General features: G+C 40.6%; 2 protein-coding genes across 3 annotated transcripts; both read right to left on the bottom strand.

Annotated features, from left to right (window-relative positions):
- Positions 1–2,388: 2,388 nt before the first annotated feature.
- LOC109959594 (trichohyalin-like) lies at positions 2,389–7,397 on the bottom strand. 2 transcript variants are annotated; one of them, XM_020599089.1, is made up of 6 exons: positions 6,822–7,397; positions 6,531–6,719; positions 3,833–3,922; positions 3,598–3,674; positions 3,382–3,529; positions 2,389–3,284 (listed from the first exon to the last, which is right to left on the bottom strand). In XM_020599089.1, the coding sequence occupies exons 1-6, from the start codon at positions 6,952–6,954 to the stop codon at positions 3,154–3,156; spliced, it is 768 nt and encodes a 255-aa protein (XP_020454745.1). In that variant the 5' UTR covers positions 6,955–7,397; the 3' UTR covers positions 2,389–3,153. The 2 variants fall into 2 exon arrangements, with proteins under 2 accessions (XP_020454745.1, XP_020454746.1); XM_020599090.1 differs by having other exon boundaries at positions 3,385–3,529.
- A 115-nt stretch (positions 7,398–7,512) lies between these two features.
- On the bottom strand, positions 7,513–12,236 carry LOC109959593 (coiled-coil alpha-helical rod protein 1-like). Its single transcript, XM_020599088.1, has 13 exons — positions 11,845–12,236; positions 11,238–11,532; positions 10,972–11,139; positions 10,717–10,834; positions 10,344–10,526; positions 9,914–10,077; positions 9,690–9,804; positions 9,412–9,519; positions 8,634–8,777; positions 8,447–8,557; positions 8,086–8,192; positions 7,870–7,982; positions 7,513–7,768 (listed from the first exon to the last, which is right to left on the bottom strand). Exons 1-13 carry the CDS (start codon positions 11,912–11,914, stop codon positions 7,647–7,649), a joined length of 1,818 nt encoding a protein of 605 aa, XP_020454744.1. The 5' UTR covers positions 11,915–12,236; the 3' UTR covers positions 7,513–7,646.
- Positions 12,237–16,989: the final 4,753 nt, after the last annotated feature.

Raw genomic sequence — 16,989 nt, 5'->3', positions numbered from 1 at the left:
TCATCTAATTTTGTTGCTGTTCAGAGGTCAGTACGGCATAACAGAAAAAGAATAGATTTCTGCTTATTACACCCACTACAAACAATAGCACAAAGCATTGCTATAGTTTTAAGCTTAGACAGTTCATTTCACTCCAGCCATTCCAAACATTACCCCCACATTGTTTGCATCTATAAAGAGGGTTACATAGCTGCCTTTCCTCCTCCATGGCTGCTGAGCTACAGTAACTTGTAGTGTGGCCTGCTACAGCAGTGCACAGCCATCTACAAGGATCTCATGCTGCACTGGTGGTCGACACCCCTGACTTACTGGATCACATCAACCTCGGACACAGCTCCAAGCCTGCCCTGACCAACAGCCTGCAAGAACTTTACAAAGATTAAGTCAAGTCAAATTCTGTATAGCCCAATATCACAAACCACAAATTTGCAAGGGGCTATAAAAATCTTTACAGCATACAAGCTGAAATCTTCTGTCCTAAGACCCTCAAATCGGATAAGGGACAACCATTAGGTAACAGCTACATGTCCTTGAAACAATATACAGTGGTAAAAACTGACCAGTTTAAGGGATGTATGTAGTTTATTCTGGTCAGTGGTCGTAGCAAACTTGAATGAGGAGCAGCACCAGGAGGACTCGACCTTTGGGACATTTGGCCAGAATGTATCATAGGTGGTGGGTGAAGTTTGACTTGCCGGTGATCAAAACACAAAACACGGTTTGCTGAGTGAGCAACAAGCTGTGTACTGAATATTACACCAGTATAATCTAGCAAAATGGATCTGCTCATCTAAACCATAAAGAGGTTTTCAAAGAGGACCTCCCCTTTGGTAGGTGTTTTTTATTGGGCTCTTTCTCCAATCATAAGGTATTTGTAAGAATTGATTTCTGTGTTGCATCATAAATATTTCATACAAGGTTTAGTAATTATAAGGTCATTAATTACTGCTTGAAAATGAACAAAGACCACTGACCAAAAGGGAGAAATTCTTTCCCCAACACTCAAACAGTGGATAGAACCTAGAGGACTGGGTGTCCTGATGCAGACAGTCGATGACAGCAGGTGTTCTGATTTGACATGCTGCACTTTGACAGCACAGTACCAGCCTCAGAACAACAGGGAGGGAGGCTCACATACATAAACACAACAATACTTTGCAATTTACCAATTAAAAACAGCAAAATAACTGGTTTAAGAGTAGATGTATTATTACTGCAAACATAAAGAGAGCATAATGTAAACATAGTGCATATATCTATGGTAGCAGTCACTTGGTTGTTTGTTGGCCATTATTTCTCAATTGTTAATAAAAAAGAAATCTGTCAGCAGCTTGATTGATTTTTATTACCTCACATTATTTCACATTTTGTCTGGATTGTAATGTGTAATGTGCACTAAATTATTCATCAGCTAACCACAGTGCTGTCTGACTGCTGTGCTACTCCCTCCACACTAGTGAGGCAATGAAGATGCATAAATGCATTTATTCAGGGTGTATACTGTAGCATTCATTTTTGAGATGTTTTTGCATCAACCAGAAAGTTTTTCTACCAGAGTCCCATTCTCATGTTTGCTTTCCATTTGCGGAGAAACAGTGCAGTGCTAAATGGTTCTAGACAGGTTTCTTAGAGTGGTTAATTTAGTTGAGAACTGATAAATAGCAGATTGTTTTTCACTACACTTCCACATATCCACCTTCACTCACTACTGCAGGTAAGAAACATCTGTACAACCATGAGAAATAATCATCTTCATCATCTCTATATTCCAATGAAGAAAGTGCCCATTTCAAAGTGTAGCCCAGAATAATGCTGGAAACTACTGCATATGTTGCTCTTACCTTTGACAATATCACCCTCTGCTGGTGTTGAGCTGTGTATGAAAATGTGGTTTGCTTTTAATCCTTTCTTCCTTGCAGTAGGCCTACTTGAATATTTACTATCATGACTCACAATTATTACTTAAGTGATACTGATATGACTGGTTCTGATCTGATTGTGCATCTTAATACATTATGTGACTTGAAGTACATCACACAACAGACTGATAGGATGTCACCTTCAGCTCACTGATGACATTGATTTTTGTAATAGAGGATTCACATAAAATTCAAATTTTCTCATGGCTTACGTGCTGTTTTGCAAGAGTTCCTTACTAAAATCCTGTAATTTTAAAAGAAAAACATTTTTCCTCTGCTTGACACAAATCAATGAATTGCCTCTCAAGCAATGAGCATGTACCTGAAAATTAGTTTTGATGCTCCTACAAATCAGAGAAAATAATGTCTGGACTCTCCACAAGATGTTTTTACCCAGTGGCTCCAAATTTTTCGAACTATTGCTAAATTTATTTGCACTCAGGGCAGCGTGACAAATAGCACAATTAACTGGTTCATCATGATGTTTATTGCCTTCCATACAATGATTGCAAAGTCATTTTAAAACTGGCCTCCATAAAAGAAACTTCAAATAGAAAATATTGATTTTTTTTCGATATGAAATCATATACACCTCAACTGTTCATGTGCTATATAAAGATAAACAGGGCAATTGCACAAATCACATTAAAGCCTGCTTTACAAATATAACTTCCTCAGCTGACTCTAAAATATTGTAAAACTAAAGCTTACTCTTCTTTGTGTGGGTTTAGACCACACTACAGGCAACTAGTAGTGAATAAGAGAAATCATGAATTCAGCAATCTTTCCAAAAATACTATTAAACACCACATAATCTACAATAAAAAAAATACTTTATTATAGTTACTACAGATATTCACATAAACATCTAAATCGCTCATTCAACATTAGAGGAATGCTTGTGTAGATTTCCCAGATATGTAGACTGAGTAACTGCCCTTTTGTTCATCAAGCATTTCTAGTATCCTCTGTAACTAAAAGTCATCCTTGAGACAGATGCAGAAGATATACTGAGGGATTTTATACACTTGAATTTATATTTGTGTTGCATTTAAGCATACCATGCCTGCACTAGAGAGCTATTATTCCTCTAATACACCTAGCAGCTTTGGGAGATGCATGGTTTTCTGATGCTTTGCTCAAACAGCCTACCACTGACTGTGATTTATTGGCTACTGCCCAACTTTTATACAATTTAAAGGTATGTTCCCTGCCTCTAGTGACTCATCAGGTATCAGCTGTGCAGACTGTCTGTGGGTGGCCCGGCGCTGTCACTCTGCCCCTCCTCCTCCGCAGAGTCCTCAGAGCTGTTTACCACTGCAGCGCTGAGAGTTTGAAGCTCCTCCAACACAGACAGGAGTCTCTCTGACAGGATACAGACAGGACACTGGTCAAATCGGTCATGTCTGTGTACATGTTAGGACTCAGTAACTGACACATGAGGAGTTAGGACACTTCTTACCACCTGCAGGTAGCTGGACTTTCACTCCCACAGAGCAACTCCTCTCTGAAGGTTTTTGTTGTTTTTCTCTGGGAGCAGCAGAGTTTTGTAGAGATGTTGTGGGAACTCTTGCATACTCACTGATCAGCCCTTGCTCAGCAACAGAAGCCTGAAACAGATTCAAGTCACAGGAGGCCATTGATAGAAATTAAGACAATCACTTCTTAAATGTCTCACCAGCAGGTTTTTGTCCTCCTTCATCTCCTTCAGTTGTTTCCTAGCTGCCTCCCTCTCAAACTGACGCAAAGTCATAACTGCAAGAGACAAAACAGACAGAGCAAAAGCCACTGGGAAATGCTGCTGTATACAGTGTACATAATTCTGATCATATTAGAACACAGTCTACAGATATGACTTCAGTCCCTGTGTTAGGCTGCTTGTGGCTAGGGTAGCATGGTGCTAATCCTACTACCTGCTTTGGTGTGCTCTCTCCTGGCCATATTGACTTGAACCTCCATCTCTCTCAACTTCTCAGCACAGCGGCCCTCAATCTCCTGCAGGGCTAAAGGAGAACAAGAAACATGTCAATCTTCAATACAGTACACTAAGAAACACACTCTCATGTTTTATTTGCTTGTATATACGCCAGGAGATAAATTCAATTTCATTAGCAAATTTTCATAGACAAAAAGACCTTCACCACAATTATGGAGCTGAATGAATCAATTCCAGATTTATCAATTATTACAATGAGACTATGGAAACATATAACTGACTGCAACACAGCCAAGTGGCAGTTTCCTAAATGTTAAAACAAATAGCACTATTTAGTTTTACAATTTATATCTAGTGACAAACATTTGTTGATGTTCTGTTCGTTAAAGGCAGATGAATATATGGTGAAGCATTGAAAGACCTGGCACTTAAAGAAAATTAAATCCAATAGTGTGTATTTGATGTTTCCATCATTAAGATGTACAGTGGTGTGAAAAAGTATTTGCCCCCTTACTGATTTCTTATCTTTTTGCATGTTTGTCACACTGTAATGTTTCAGATCATCAAACAAATTTAAATATTAGTCAAAGATAACACAAGTAAACACATCATGCAGTTTTTAAATGAAGGTTTTTATTATTAAGGGAAAACAAAATCCAAAACTACAAAACCCTGTGTGAATAAGTGTTTGCCCCCTAAACCGAATAACTGGTTGGGCCACCCTTAGCAGCAACAACTGCAATCAAGCGTTTTCGATAACTTGCCATGAGTCTGCCACAGCGCTGTGGAGGAATTTTGGCCCACTCATCTTGGCAGAATGGTTGTAAGTCAGCCACATTGGAGGGTTTTCGGGCATGAACCGCCTTTTTAAGGTCATGCCACAGCATCTCAATTGGATTCAGGTCAGGACTGTGACTAGGCCACTCCAAAGTCTTCATTTTGTTTTTCTTCAGCCATTCAGAAGTGGACTTGCTGGTGTGCTTTGGATCATTGTCCTGCTGCAGAACCCAAGTTCGCTTCAGCTTGAGGTCACAAACGGATGGCCGGACATTCTCCTTCAGGATATTTTGGTACACAGCAGAATTCAGGGTTCCATTTATCACAGCAAGTCTTCCAGGGCCTGAAGCAGCAAAACAGCCCCAGACCATCACACAACCACCACCATATTTTACTGTTGGTATGATGTTCTTTTTCTGAAATGCGGTGTTACTTTTACACCACACATAATGGGACACACACCTTCCAAAAAGTTCAACTTTTGTCTCGTCTGTCCACAGAGTATTATCCCAAAAGTCTTGGGGATCATCAAGATGTTTTCTGGCAAAACTGAGACGAGCCTTTATGTTCTTTTTGCTCAGCAGTGGTTTTCGTCTTGGAACTCTGCCATGCAAACCATTTTTGCCCAGTCTCTTTCTTATGGTGGAGTCATGAACACTCACCTTAACTGAGGCAAGTGAGGCCTGCAGTTCTTTGGATGTTGTTGTGGGGTCTTTTGTGACCTCTTGGATGAGTTGTCGCTGCGCTCTTGGGGTAATTTGGGTCGGCCGGCCACTCCTGGGAAGGTTCTCCACTGTTCCATGTTTTCGCCATTTGTGGATAATGGCTCTCACTGTGGTTCGCTGCAGTCCCAAAGCTTTAGAAATGGCTTTATAACCTTTTCCAAACTGATAGAGCTCAATTATTCTCTTTCTCATTTGGTTTTGAATTTCTTTGGATCTCGGCATGATGTCTAGCTTTTGAGGATCTTTTGGTCTACTTCACTTTGTCAGGCAGGTCCTATTTAAGTGATTTCTTGATTGCGAACAGGTGTGGCAGTAATCAGGCCTGGGTGTGGCTAGAGAAATTGAACTCAGGTGCGATAAACCAGTGTTTTGACAGGGGGGCAAACACTTGTTCACACAGGGCTATATAGTTTTGGATTTTGTTTTCCCTTAATAATAAAAACCTTCATTTAAAAACTGCATGAGGGTGACAAACATGCAAAAAGAGAAGAAATCAGTAAGGGGGCAAATACTTTTTCACACCACTGTAGATAAAAGTAGCTGCTTATAGTGACAAACCCACAAAAAATATTATCCCCATCTTTGGAGTTATGGAGCTTTATGGCAATTTTAAGATTGTCATTTATGTTGTCTGGCCTGCAACTTTACTGGTTTGGTTCACTCTTACCGCTCTCATAGTGTTGTTTTCAGCCAAAGCAGACGGCCATTTTCAATATAAAAGCTCTAAAACCCAGGCTATATACTAAATGTCCTGGAACTAGCTGGTGAAAATAGTGGCATATTTTGCAGCTAAAGAGCCAGATACTGTATATTCCCTTAGGAGGAGTTGGAGGAGTTCAAAAGTGTAAGTGAGAGGAGATATGGGATATATGTTCATCAAAACAACTCCAAATGCAGGCTAATATATCTGCTAGATTGCCAGGCAGAATCCTTGAAAACCCAACTGGGAAACTGAGTACCTCGCCCTGAACAACTAGTCAAGGTGCCCTTGAGCATGTCACTTGATCCCCAACTGTTCCAGTGCAGCTACCAAGCTGACAGGAGAGGCAGAATGATCCAAGGTATGACTATAAGGAGACTGTGATGAGGGACATTTCTGGAAAAAGAGCAGGACCGCTCAGTATGCTTTCACTCAACAAGTCAAGAAGAAGCTGACGCTAGCCACAGCCTCACCCCGCCCACTGTGCTCCTGCTGGATGCTCAGCTCAGAGTGGAGTGTTTCCAGGGTGACCTTGCTCTCCTCCAGCTGGGCCTGGACCTGCTGCAGGCTCTGCTCTGCTTCCTCTCTGCCAGCCACAGCCAGCCGAACCTTCTCCGATCTCTGCTCCAGCTCCTGCTGCTGCTGCCTCAGTTTGCATTCATCTGAGCAGGATATACAAAGTGAACTGAGACGCCTACAGTATGCTACCAAACAGATCAACAGATAACGTATTACACTAAGTTATGAGCTGTGAGGGGGCTTACACTGTTCTTTCAGATCCGCCAGAGCTTTCTTGATGAGCTCCGGGGTTCTTTTCAGCTCCTGTGTGAGCTTGTCTCTCTCTTCACTCACCAAACTAAGCTCTGTCTGGAGGTCTGTGATGCTGACGGGCAACATAGACAAGGCAGCAAAGCCAATAAATAAACAAAAAGTCAAGCAGAGCAGTTGAGAAACAACATCATAGTGTAAGACAAAGCAAGCCAAACTCTAAACAGACAGAAAGTGACTGTTTTTTACATGTAGACAAAAAACTGACTTTGCACTCAACTGTCATATTGGATGACATACGTAGTCATAGTAGGCACCAAAAATATTTTTATTAATATTGCATATTGATTTCAATCCTATTATTATTCTACCAAGCCCAACAAACCTGAAAGAGATTGTATTTTTATGTCTGTACTTTGACATTAAGCTTATAATAACAATCCTCTGAATTAGGCTACTTATTTGAATTGGTACTGAAAGGCTTGATTGATTTTAAGTATTTGTTTAATCCATCAACTCCAAATATAATCAGTGGTGACTGATTTAATCACTTAAGTAAAAGCATCTGTTGTTTCTTCATCTATAATAAATATGAAAATATTGAATACATTTTTAAAAATACTATAGTAAAAATTATGCTAGACTTTTAATATCTTAGATTTGGAAGCTGTTTATCCAAATATATAAGCACTTTTAAAACACAACTTTGGTTTCCAGAATAAGTGCAATGTGCTGCTGGCATTACTCTTGCCATTATGGAGTAAATGACTGTGATCAATAAACTGAAATATATGTATATACAAACATATACAAGGGTGCATTCATCGTTTATATGTAAAAATAAATAAATAAATAAACATTATACTGCACCTGTCTGCACCCTGTTGTGCCTGTTTACTGGCTTGCTGAACTTTCTGCAAGGCCGCCCTCCTCATAAACAAACCTGTGAAGCAAAAACACTGCCGTATATTATTTACCTCCTTGCCATATATACCTAAAACTGAAGTACTGGAATTATTCCATCAGCTTCCAGTATCACTGCACCCTGGATCGTGTCCACTCGTCTTTTAGCGAAGGTTAGCCTCTGGGTAAGAGTGTTGAGCCTTGATTGAGCTGCGTCCCCTTCTGCCACCTTGTTTTCAAATGCCAGACTGAACCTGCAGGGCGCAGCAAAACAGTGTGAGCATCATCTGTGATGAAACTTTCAACACCGACAGCAACAACATTGCCTTTTCCTTCTATTGCTCTGATTAGTTTTACCTATGCACTGCCTCTGTCAGGATTTTAAGCCCAGCTTCTGCTTCCTGGTACTGTGACTTCAACTGTGAGTTTTCCTTGTGAGCCTGGGCCAAGTCCTGTTTCACTGACTGTAAAGAAAAACACACATCCATATATTAATAGAGTACCTTATATACTGTAAATCTACTGTGATGCTCAGTTTTCAGCCTAGCTGGTGTTATTAAAATCTCAAAAGCTTCTAGAAGGTTTTCATATAGTCAGCATCTTGTGCTGTGGTAAAAATGAACAACATTTATCACTTTCCTAAACAGCCCCAACTTTATTGTGCATCATCAAAATTTCAGAAAGCCACGTAAATCACATCTCTGGCTCTGGTACTAACCTCCTTTTCGACTCTCTCCAGGTCCAGCTCAGCTATCCTGTCATCTAGACTGTGCTGGAGGACATTAGCCTGGTGCTGCTGCTGCTGAAGCTGCTGCTCCATAAATCTGACCTGGAACACAAAGCAATACAGTACCACTCTGGACATGACTGGACTGTGGTATACTAACACAAGACTCTTTTCATACTTTTGCAAGGAGCTGATCCTTTTCTCCTTTTAGTTCAATGTCCTTTGAGCGAAGCTGGACACATAACTTGAACACTTTCTCTCTCCAGAGCTGAAGTACTTGAAGGCCTTCAGAACCATTCTTCACAAGTGGGTCTGCTGAGGTCTATTGAAAAACACACACACAAACACAACTTCAGCAAATTCTCCATACTGTATGAGCATGGATAATTACTGCATCTAAATAATCCTTAATGTTTTCCAAAGCACACTAAAACTTTAAATATTTTTTCCTTACTACCCACATATATGGGTAAAGCGCACAGGAGGTTGGCCATGGGGCACTCACGTAGCCAGTTTGTAATTTGATCTGAAATTTGTCTGATGATTCTGGAGCCGGCTCCTAAAGACAGAAATTCTCAAAACTCGTCATGTCTCCAGTTAGATATTTTCATTGGCATCTTCATAAAAAGACAGTTTCTTTTCACCATCAAATGTTTGTATTCTTCTGGTTTTGTGCCGGACACACAATAAGAGTGTCATCAACACCCATTACCTCTGTGTGAATACCATGGACTATACACAGCTGTTTTCTAACAAAGGCTCACTCCAGCTCACTTGGACCTTGCATTACTCCAGCCGGGCTTTGCTGCCCTGTGTGGAGCTGCTCCATGCCGTTTGCTTTGAATAATGGTTTGTATGAATGTCTTTGAGATCCATCAGGTTCATTCACACACCAGTGGTCTATTAGTTAGGCTTGTATTATGCATTAATGAATTATGTGAATAACAAGCACCCACCTTCACCATTTTCTCTTCTTGAAGGGTGAGTATCTCATTCACAGAGTTAAGCCTGACTGTCAAAAGCTCTGCAGTCTTCTGAAGAGCTGCTTTCTCTTTGGCCAGCTTCTACAAAATGCAGACAAACTGGGGTCAATTATTATAATAGCCATGTAAATTAAAAACTCATTCGCTCCACCATTCTTCTTTTAATCTACTATAAATAACATTTATGTGCCTTCCCATGCAATTACTTAACAGTGGGTGCTTGCAATCAATACTATTTAGACTATCTTCACCTCAACAGCCTCATTTAATCGTTCCTTCTCTCCTTTCTCTGGGGCAAGCTGGCCGATGTAATTTCTGAGGCTCTGCAGTGTTACAGTCTGTCTCTCAAAAGCTTGTCCCAGTTGGCTGAAAAACAAACACCCCAGAAATAAAAAGAAAAAATCTGATTACAAAGTTGAGATTACCAAGTCCTGTAAATGTTTAGTTTTCCTCAGTCTTAATGTGAATGTGGCACCTTAAATGTTCTTTCAGCCCATCTCTCTCAGTCGAGACTTCCATCAAAGTGCCTTTTAGTTGCACAACTTCTGAGGTCATTGATTGAAGTTTGGCCTGTAGCTCATTTTTTACTTTTCTTGCTGCTCCCAGTTCTGCACAGTGCGAAGCATTCAACTGCTGCAGCTGAAAGTGAGGAGAGCCAAACAATGGTCATTTTAAGACACATACAAATAATGATGCAATACCTTCTTGATCCCCAAGGATCACATCTTTCCCTCCTGAAGAAAGTCAAAGTAAAGGGTTAGTTATAGAAAAGTACTATAATACACGCTCAGTGTTTGACTGAGAGATACTTCAGCTGAGCAGATGCCTGTTGGCATGATTTGGAAATACAGGGGCTTGTGCTGAAAGAAGTCACCCAAATGGCTTACATTTCCTTTCACACTCACCTCCACCTCCTGCTTTCTCTCCATTTCCTCCAGTTGCTCTGACAACTGTTTGGCCTCCACTTCAGCTTGTAACCTGCCCATTTCAACCTTCAGAGCCATGTCCCGGGCTTCCTCTTTGCTCCTCTCTACATCTCTCCTCAGCTTTGCAATTTCCTCACCAGACTCACTCTTTAGCCTTTCAAGCTGTAAGAAATAGAAATGTCAAACATGGAAGAGTATTCATATGTGAAATGAACAGTAGAAGCTATTATTGAGACTACAAGACAGTACAAAAAAACATTATACTGCAAACATCCTAAATGAGTTACAAGGCACCAGTAGCTTTGTCTGCTTCATTGTCAGACTGAAGTGTTTTGTCACTAAACAGCATTACCTGTGAACATAGTTTCTCCTTCTGTGCGCTGCTGTGAATGAGCTCCTCTCTGAGTTGGCTGAGTTCAGTCTTAGCCTTAAATAGCTCTTCCCGCATTGCTTCCAACTCATGGCTCTGTCTGTCATACAAAGGTTACACCATGTTAAGCTTGCTCCAAATGATTCATCGCAAATCTGTGAAATGTTTAGTTATGCAGAGAATGTCAGACCAAACTGTAAAATGATTCAACTGCATTATAACTATCATATCTCCTACCTGCTCAGGGTGCCGTCTTTGTCTCTCATCTCTTCTCGGTGTCTCCCTGCACTCTCCTTCAGTGCCTCCACTTGCCCCTTCAACCTCTCAGCCTCAGCCTTGTGCTTCTCTGCCTTCAAACACCACTCTGACTTCCATCTGTACCAGTGCTCACTTCTTTCTACAGATCTGTATTTGGGGAAGAGGAGCTATTCATGTACCCAATATGTCACCCAAATGACATACAATCATGGTGTTTTTGACAATAAAAACACACTATGTTTGACCTTGTCATATGTTCTGAAGAGCGATCCATGGGGATTCTTCCTTCTATGCTGTCCCCTTGTAACATCATGAGCCTCTGATTTTCCTTTCTCAGCTCCAAGACTTTCTGTTGTGCCTGAGAGACAGCGAGCCACGGATTGGCAAGACTGGGATCCCCTGTTGGCACCGAAGTTTGGCTTGGGTTTATCCAGGAAATGGGTGGCGGTGTCCCTGGCATCTTGACTCCTCTGTGCTCTCCAGCAGGCTGACCACTGGGTAAGAAATGCGATGGCGGTACCAGATCGCCCTGGACCTTTCCTGCATAACATAAAATTTATGTTTATGTTTACATGGGCATGCACTGTGTAACGTTAGCTATGACACATGTTCCCAAAGTTAAGCCATTTCACACTAACCATTCAATAAATTTACCAAAATGACCATTTCCAGCCCCAGCCTCCTTATCTTGGTAATTATTAGGTAACACAAGAGCTGACAACACTAGCTACTTTAGGTTAATAGTGTGCTAAGTTAGGTTACAGTGTAGGGTAACTTTAGCTGTCAACTAACTCTAAAAGTAACTTGCTTTGATTCAAGTCGCCAAAAGTGCGGAAAAAAGAAATTACGTACTTGAAACCGCTGATGAGATGAAATCAGCGGGTACTATAAGCTTCTCGTTTCCAAAGTTATGTCTCTCCATGTTCCATAGAGGAATTAACGCTAATGAATTTAACGAAATTCAGTCCCGTCTGGGTGTTGTTTGTGTACTATTGTAACGTTTACTCTCCCGCGAGTCACGCCATTTGTTGTTGCCTTACGGATCTCCACTTGGACTATACTGCTAGCCTGCGTTTAATGCTCAAAATGCGCGTCGCTTAGATTACAGATACTCGCAACATCCCGGCAAATATGCATATTCATGAAGTGATATACTAAATGTCATGATGTATATTAATCATAACTACCACACATTACAACCGCGCAGTGCATCACGGGAAAGCGGAAGCGATCTAAAAGTACTGGTACTTATTTTCCCTGAGTCATGTTTTGAAGGGTATTCTGTCGGTTGCCATCAGTCTCTCAAAACCCTGCACTGTCCACAGCCTACATAATGGTTGGTACAGAGTATTGCTTATTTAATAAGCTATACATGTTTTATTGCTAGATACGTACAATGAACAATATGCACTGGTTGCTAAATCACAGCGGAGAGAGCAAATATAGCCTACCAAGAGAAACAATTTCTTACATCTGTTTACCTGTATCTTAATATCCTAAACTTGACTGTGGCAAATACTGATTTATTCTTCTAAAGATGGTTCCAGTATGCTTTTTAGTGAGATATTGGGCTGTGGAGAAAGAGGTTATTATTGTGATAATTAGCTGAAAAGAAGCTCTGTTTAAATCCATAAAGTGATACCCCAAGTCATTCCTGTTTTTTTTTTTGTTTGTTTTTTTTTTGGTTTTGTTTTACCTGGCACTCTGTCTCTGCATCTCCAGTCCTGGTGAAAAGGGAGCACAGAGCATACTTTAAGGAGAGTAAATAAGTGCAGGATTTTAAAGGTAACTCTTTAGTGGTAATTTTGTTATGTAACTGAAGTCTTGTCTTAAGGTGCATCTCTCTCTCCCTCTCCCCCTCTTTCTGTGTGTGTGTGTGTGTGTGTGTGTGTGTGTGTGTGCGCACACCTGAGATGATGTCATTGTGGAAGCTAAGCCATATTAATAAGGTGCAGGATTTGGCTCCGTTTGTATATGTTTACTATGTGAGTGATTGTGTCTGTGTGTGCTTTAAAATATTATTGCATTACAGAACCCACAAGTGTCTGCTGTGTAGACATCATGACATTGCTGAGCTTGTGAGGTCCTGTACTGTAGTTTAGGATCTGCTCAGCACCTCTTGCATTATGCTGCAGTGCTGTCACAAGGTTCATTTCCTGTGTAGTGCTAATGGTTTGCATTAAATGGCTTCCTTGGTTTGTGTGCTTGCATAATGAATGCGTGTGCAGACTTTGTAAGAACATAAGTACAATCCAGGGATTTAATGGGCTACAAAATTGTTGTTGGAGGACATTAGATGCCACATTACAAAGATTTACAAATTGTAATTAAAAGCTTTATTAGTGACCTAGAGAGAGAGATTGGCAACAATAAACCATCACTTACACTATACTCTTGATAAATATCCCATGGTGTTTGGGTTGCTGGATAGATTTAGATACTTTTCTAGCTTAGTTGTATAATTCATGTGTTCTTGCTAGCAATACAGCTGTCCAAAGCGAGTGTTACCGTGTGAGTGTTGGTCTCAGATGGCGTACAGTATGGTGTGATCACTGATGACTCGCCTGGTAAATATGGGCAGATTGTGTTGTGTTAACACCCACACACAGACACACATGGACTCCCACAGGCACATTCTGCTGCAACAACTCTCCCATGGGATTTTTAAAAAATGCAATAACATGAATAAGTAATATGAGCCTGAGTATCTGCCTATCTAGCTGTCTATCTATCTATCTGGCTTTCTTTTCACACTCCACTGTTGCAAAACAAAAAAAGAGAACCTTCCAGATATGTATCAGCATGCAGCCTCAAATTAGAATTAATGCCTGCTGCTGTTCAGGGTTTATTTGTCTCTCTATTTGTGTCTAAGTAACCCTAATCGCATAATCAAGATAGCACGAGTCCAGACAGTCTCTGTTTTATATATATATATTTACATTATACATTTGCATAATTTGACTAATTTCGATGTTCTTACTTTGTCTCCAGTAAGGGTGCATATTTTGCACACATTGCATTTGTGCTGTAAATCTATAAACTGGAAACATCCCTTCCAATGAAAGATTGCATTTATTGTTTGTTATATGATTGGCAGTAAATTCAATATTCAGTAAACTATTCACCATAGCCACATATTAATGTATTATGTTGTGTTACTTTGCTGTGGTATCTTCAGGAGATGTTTTTGTTTCTCTTCAGTATAGGCTGTCATTTTCTCTACAACTGCCATGACCCACTTTCTTCCAAGGGTTCATTAAAGTTTAATTTAATCTAATCTAATCTAATCTAATCTCATCTCATCTCATCTCATCTCATCTCATCTCATCTCACCTCATCTCATCTAATCTAATGTTGTATTCAGGGAACAGAGAGATATTTTAGTTTGATTAATTAACATAAATGATTGCATATATTGATGCAACCTAATAATAATATAACATAAAATACAGTAAATGAAAAGTGCAACATAAAGATCTCAATCAATGACAAATTTATATAAGAAAATAAGACAATACTGGCCCCTATTAAAAAGACTAGAATGAGTGTCTGGTGGCCCTGACCTGCAACCATTAAGCTTACCTTGAACACTTAGTCGACAACATGTGGGCCCACTAGGACAGGTTAAGATTTATGGTGTTTTGCCAGTTGGACCATTAAGAGAAGGTGGGGGCCTATCAGGATGATCCCTATAAACACATTTATTTTTGGTACAAGGCAAATACTGTACATATACAGACATAAAATATATGTGCCTGGCAGATTGACTTGAATTTATATTTGTCTTTTGATACCTGCAGCATCATAGCAGGAGAGTTCTGAGTAGAATTGCCAACATGGTCATTTCATGTCAGTTCAGTACTAGATGTGAATCTTTTCATTATAAAAAACACATGAAAAATATTCTTTTTCCTTACTAAAAGATTACAGATATCCTGGCACACCCCTGGCCATGGAAGCTGCTTATCTTTGCCCCTAATCAAGCTGATTCAGCCCACACTTCATGTTTAGAAATAGTCCATGACTGCAAATATCTGGGAAGCTGTCTTTAATTAAATGTCTTCCTTTAAAAATAAACTCACTCAACTATTTATATGCCACAAGGGTATTGCTGGTTGAATGTACTGAACAAAAATACCCATCCTAGTACATAGTATCTATGAATCCATATCACTCAACCACATGTAACCTGGAATGCATCAACTAACTTGCTTACATTAATTCCCAGTGCATTTATGATAACTTGTACAATTGCACTGTGCAATATCACACAAATTTTATATTATTCAAAAGTGCACCATCTTACAATATGTTTTATGTTACATGCATGGGGCATTTAAACTTATGTCTAATTATATCATTAAAAACAAGATAGATTAGACAGACTACACTGAGAAAAATGGGATGCAAAGTGCAACCTCACTGCAGCAAAAGGCTAATTCCATGAACAAGGTTATAAAATGTGAACACTAGCTTTCTCGCTTTTGGTCTTAGGGCTGTGTCTAATACAACATGACTCCAGATGCTAAGGGTGAGCAAGTGAGAAACCACAATGTGCAACTTCATAACAATGGGAGAGGGTATGAGAACATCAGAAGCTGAAGACCAGCTGAATAACAATGTGTCCAAAATAAAAAGTGTGATTCATTGATTGACTGATTGATTGATTGTGAATGCTAGTTTATATACACAAATACTGAAAAAAGAGACGATTCCCAGTCTCAAGAACCTTGGCAGGAGAGGAATTTTCCAACATGACAATGATCCAAAACATACTGCAAAATTCACTCAGCTCAGTGAAAACTATGTCCTGGGCAAGTTGCCTACAGTATGTCCCTATAGACTTGAATCCAGCGAAACACTTTGGCAGAATTTTCAAACTGAAAATCAACAAAACTCCAGCAGAGAGAAGCTGAAAAGAATCAGAACCTTACTCCAAGACTGGTGCAAGAGGGATAGCTGGTTCTGAAATTTGGACCTTTCTTTATATTTTGATTAGCCATACATGTGTCTGTGTTTTAAATGAATTATTTTTGGACTCAACCTAAAAAAGTATAAATAGGTAAATACTATCCATCTATCCATTTTTTTATAGATAGATAGATAGATAGATAGATTGACTGATTTGCATTTGCTGGGTTAACAGCAACAGAACACACTCTCTCAACAACCCCGCCAAAGACCCCCCTAAACTAATTACCACTAAAAGCCATCCCGGGCATTATGGGGCATCCCACCAAGTCTCTCTCTCCTCCTCCAATGCCCACAAAGTTGTAACAACATCTCGCAGGAGTTGGGGGAGCCTGCACTGGTGCTGGGGTTGCTGTGGTGGCTCCTGGCAGGTTAGTGGAGAGGGGTCAGAGGCCTATGGCTGGCTCCCAGTGTCCCACTGCCCTGTTCCTGCTTTATCATTATCACCCTATACATCACATCTGTCAGTTTTTTCAGCACAGTGCAGGGTCCAGCCCACTCTAGCTAGCTTTGGGGACAGTCCTTTCTTCCACTTGGGACTGTACACCCACCACTCCATCAGGGGCGCAGGTCCTCTCCTTTGCAGTGGACATCATAGGCCCACTTCTGACAAATCCCTACATTTGTGAGGGCCTGTCCGGTTCCCAAAGGTGGAAAAAATAGTCCAAACTCATCTTCCTGATGCCCAGCCGCTGACAGACCTTGCCAAACACCTCAGACTCAAAGTTATGCCCTGGTTGCAGCACAGCCCCTCAGGCACACCAAACCAGTAGAACAGCTCGTGGACTAGGCGCTCTGCAGTTGTGGTGGCATTGTAGTCAGGGATGGCACACGTCCCTGGCCACTTAATAATCCATGGCTAGCCGGGTCAACTAGGCTGGTCCAGGGCAAGTACAGTAGAGGGCTTTCATCTCTGCATACAGAGCAGAGACTGCTAGCTGGCTCCCAGCCCACTCAAACCTGGACCCGGATGAGTACAGGGTATTGGCTCCGGTCGCACCGGAGCTGCTATGGGTCAGCAAGGCT

This window comes from Monopterus albus, unplaced genomic scaffold (genome assembly GCF_001952655.1).
Source record: "Monopterus albus unplaced genomic scaffold, M_albus_1.0 scaffold39.1, whole genome shotgun sequence".
Lineage (NCBI taxonomy): Eukaryota > Metazoa > Chordata > Actinopteri > Synbranchiformes > Synbranchidae > Monopterus > Monopterus albus.
Note: the sequence above shows the minus strand (reverse complement) of the source record. Positions and strands in the feature narration are given on the sequence as shown.